Consider the following 4,271-nt stretch of genomic DNA (forward strand, 5'->3'; position numbering starts at 1 on the left):
TATTAATTACTAGTATTAACTTGCGAGAATAGCTATTTTGGTATACATTTCTACAATTACCAATGCCTTTTACTAATGTACTCCCTCCGTTTCAAAATAGATGATGTTTTGGAAAATTTTTGATGTTTTTGAAAATTGATGATGTTTTTAATTTTTATATTAATCTTAATTTTATTGAAAAATGTGTGATCAATGATGTTTTATATTTATTTTTAAGAATTGACTGAATTAATTTTGGTTTATATTTTTAATGTTACTTTTTAGAAAAAAGTGTATACCTTAATTCTTGTGCATACACCTAAAACATCTAAGTATTTTGAAACAGATGAGATGGAGTATGATTCAGTTAAACTTAATGGAACCGAGCCAACAAACACACATAATAACAACAGCAAAAAACTAAAACAAAATACAGATGGTCATTTAATGAAAAACAAGATTATTACAGTCTTTTTATATTCGAATAGAACTGACATAATTTTCTTGGAAATATTGAAAAGAGCAAACAGAAAAGAAAAGAAAAAAGGCAGGGGGCTTCCTTGCATGTATGTTCTGTTGTGCGGTTTGCTTTATATTTTAACTCATCTTCCTCGTTAAAGTAATCCCACTTAATCTATCTCTCTATTTCCTTCTTCTTCTTCTTCTTCTTCTTCTTCGTCTTCTTGGGTTTGGCTGTGTATGTGAGTTGAGATTCAATCAATGGCTTCAACTGCTTCAAAGTTCATAAAATGTGTGACTGTTGGTGATGGCGCCGTAGGTAAAACCTGTATGCTCATCTGCTACACCAGCAACAAATTCCCTACTGTGAGTTACTTCATTCATTACATCTCTCTCTCTCTCTCTCTTTCTGAAATATTTTGATCAAGAATCTCATCTGGGTTTTTGACCCCAAAAAATAAAAATCTCATCTGGGTTTATCAGATTTAGTTCAAATTTCCAATTTTTTCCTCAGAGATGTTTATTAAGGTCCCCCCCCCCCTTTTTCTTAAAGATTGTTGGAATCTATCTGGGTATTTCAAAGTTAGCTCCTTTTCTAGAGATTGTGGATGAGTAAAGATCAAACTTTTGGATAGCTTTGAAATTCAATTTATCTTTTCCAAGGTTTTATCAAGTGTGTGTGGCCCCTCATCTAGGTTGGGTTTTTTGCAGCTTTTTGTGTCTTTAGTTCTTCAGCTTTATAGTTTATCTCTGGATTCTTCTTCATAATTTCACCATATTCTGTATATATATATATATATAAGCTCAAATAAGTTACCATCTCGTTGTGGTTTGATATATGGACAGGACTACATACCAACAGTTTTTGACAACTTTAGTGCAAACGTTGTAGTTGAAGGCACCACTGTGAACCTAGGCCTATGGGACACTGCTGGTATGAATACTAATAATATCCATATTTGAGGTTGTTGCATGCACAATAACCATATTTCATATTTGATGGATGGCTTTCTTGAGAACTACTTTAGCCCTTTTGAATTTAACTTTGTTCCCCTGTTGTGTTTTGTGTTGCAGGGCAAGAAGACTACAACAGATTAAGGCCTTTAAGTTACAGAGGAGCAGATGTTTTCGTCCTGTCTTTCTCCTTGGTCAGCCGAGCTAGCTACGAGAATGTTTTTAAAAAGGTCCTTCTCTCTTATGTTGGAAACGAAAATATCAGTATCTGAGTCATTTCTAATGCTAATACGACTCTATCTTGTTGAGTCAGTGGATCCCTGAACTCCAACACTTTGCCCCAGGAGTTCCATTAGTCCTTGTTGGTACCAAACTAGGTAAAGATAACTGATGAGCATTTTTTTACCAACAGATTCCTCTTATTAATGATTCTTACAACATCCATGTACGTAGATCTCCGTGAAGATAAGCATTATTTGGCTGACCATCCTGGACTATCCCCTGTAACTACTGCACAGGTTTGATCATCTCAGTAATCGCCATATACTAAGACTTTGTAGAGTTCCTTTTCGTATATGTTTGATAAACACATTCCAGTATGTCACACACAGGGAGAGGAATTGCGTAAGCTAATCGGTGCGACATATTACATTGAATGTAGCTCGAAAACTCAACAGGTTACCTTTACATTGAATCACATTCATTGTAGACAACCCTTCTCTTCTGATTGACAATTGAAAGTTTACATTTTGCAGAATGTGAAAGCAGTTTTTGATTCAGCGATCAAGGAAGTGATCAAACCGGTGGTTAAACAAAAGGCGAAGACGCAGAAAACGAAGAAGCAAAAGTCTAATCATGGCTGTTTATCGTGAGTCTATATATAAACCCCAACAAACTCTTGCCTCTACATTCCTTTTGAAAGATACTGACTTTACCTCTTTGTTTTTCGGACAGAAACGTTCTGTGTGGGAGGATAGTGACTCGGCATTGATGTTGATGGCAAAAGTCCACCACTCTTGAGTTTGTGTTATAAAATGAGTTACATATATATGTATGGAATCATGTAAGAGAGGCCACTTGGGTTCGATTCCCGGCCATTGCGAAATTTAACATTCGGGCCGCAGCGACACAGATTAGTCCCTTGGGCCTGGGAAGCCTTTGGGAAAACTGTGTATAATTAAAAAAAAAAATAACGTAAGAGAGATGATTAGCCTCTAATCAATCAATAGTTTACATTGTAAGAGAGATAGAGAGCGCTTACTTATTACTAACTCAATTATGTTTAAATGTTTATATTAGCATTTTTGTTTGTAACAGAGAATAAAAAGTTCTGATGAGATGAGAGCCAAGAAACGGCTTGAGAAGAAACCAGTAGTGGATCAGTCCCAAAGGCAGTCAATGATCAAAACGCAGAGTTTCATCAAAACATCACGGAACATAATTCCAATGGGCCGGAGAAACAGTCTTGCCAAACTTGGGCCTTAACCGGCTCACAGTAAATATACCTTTTCCTTTCTTTTTGTTTGCTCTTTTTAAAAAGGACCTTTTGTGTTAGACACGGTAAAAAGGTTGAAAGATAACACTATTGCCCACACTTATACATCACGACATCACGTCACAAACTAAAGAAACTAGTGTGCATTATTACTTATTTATTTTCGAGTTGGTGAGATCGGAGTTACATCTTTTCATTGGGTATCGGGAACAGAGAAAGGCAGGAGCAGACTGGCTCTTAGATCTAAACCAACCATGAGCCAGCCTTTCTGTTTTTTGTTTTCTCATAAAATTTGACATTCCTTACTATATAGAACTGTGCAATAAAACTAACTCGCTCATAAACATGTGCATTATAACTAATTTTTTTTTTTTTTTTTTTTTTCATTACATTCGCGTTTTGAGAATAGTAACACTTTTTAAACACCTTACATCCAAGTGTAAATCAGACACTGCAGTATTACGGATTGTATATTTTGAAAACTTGTGTTATCATATCATATCAATCAAGCCCGTCATCGTGTTAGCTAAGATTGGTTTTTATGAGATTGTAATCTTATCAAATTTTGTAGAGAAGGCACATGAGAGTTTTTGTATTGTGTAATTTCCCAAAGGTACGCCAAAAAAAAGCTTGCTCTCCCACCCCCATGTGCACCCTCTCCTCAGTCCCCACTTTTTCCCTTTTTCGATTAAATTAATTAGTTGATTTCTATTTCATCCTTTTCTGTCGGCTTTTGATTTCCTAAAAACACTTTTGTTTGTTTTTTCATTCTTGTATCACACTTTTTAGGCCTGGGTTCACACTCACGGTAATAATAACTCAATAATACTCCCCACTCGTAGGACCACTACAACAAATTGGAGAATTTTTGTAACTATTTTTTGAGCAAAAGAAATCTCGAAACAAATTAAACAATGACTTATTTTAAAGATAGACAGCAAAAAAAGATAGAATTGATATCAAATCATACTACATAACAAAATGATAAAATTTCAGAACATTGCGTCGATATCAACTTTGACAACAACTTGTGAGTTTCCAATTTCAATGTTTATTATAGTATTGAAAACCCGCTCCTACAAAATACTTGATAGCTCAAATACATGATTCGCTAATTAGTGGTTTAATTAGCATTCTTGTTTAATGTTTCAAGCCAGATTCTCAATCACGTGCAAAGTTCCTTCAAACAATCTTAGCTGGTTAGCTAGCCATCAATTAATTACCGAGTTTTCATGTCGGATACTCAAAATTAATTATATATACTAGTACATGACTGACTGACGTAATTAAATAATGTATTCATATCTCATTTCAAATGTTCAAATCTTGTGTGTTGCCTTAAAGGCTCGCATGAATAACGTGTGAAAGACCATATCAAGAAAAT

The 4,271-nt window shown here is 34.8% G+C and overlaps 1 protein-coding gene across 2 annotated transcripts; it reads left to right on the top strand.

Moving 5' to 3' along the window:
• Positions 1–486: 486 nt before the first annotated feature.
• LOC106331623 (rac-like GTP-binding protein ARAC10) lies at positions 487–3,011 on the top strand. 2 transcript variants are annotated; one of them, XR_001267925.1, is made up of 9 exons: positions 487–804; positions 1,285–1,372; positions 1,513–1,622; positions 1,706–1,769; positions 1,846–1,910; positions 2,004–2,069; positions 2,148–2,260; positions 2,347–2,464; positions 2,596–3,011. XR_001267925.1 is itself a non-coding variant. In XM_013770013.1 (8 exons), exons 1-8 carry the CDS (start codon positions 700–702, stop codon positions 2,381–2,383), a joined length of 648 nt encoding a protein of 215 aa, XP_013625467.1. In that variant the 5' UTR covers positions 487–699; the 3' UTR covers positions 2,384–2,571. The 2 variants fall into 2 exon arrangements, 1 of the variants encoding a protein (XP_013625467.1); XM_013770013.1 differs by lacking the exon at positions 2,596–3,011 and having other exon boundaries at positions 2,347–2,571.
• Positions 3,012–4,271: the final 1,260 nt, after the last annotated feature.

The sequence above is a fragment of the Brassica oleracea genome, chromosome C3 (genome assembly GCF_000695525.1).
Source record: "Brassica oleracea var. oleracea cultivar TO1000 chromosome C3, BOL, whole genome shotgun sequence".
NCBI lineage: Eukaryota > Viridiplantae > Streptophyta > Magnoliopsida > Brassicales > Brassicaceae > Brassica > Brassica oleracea.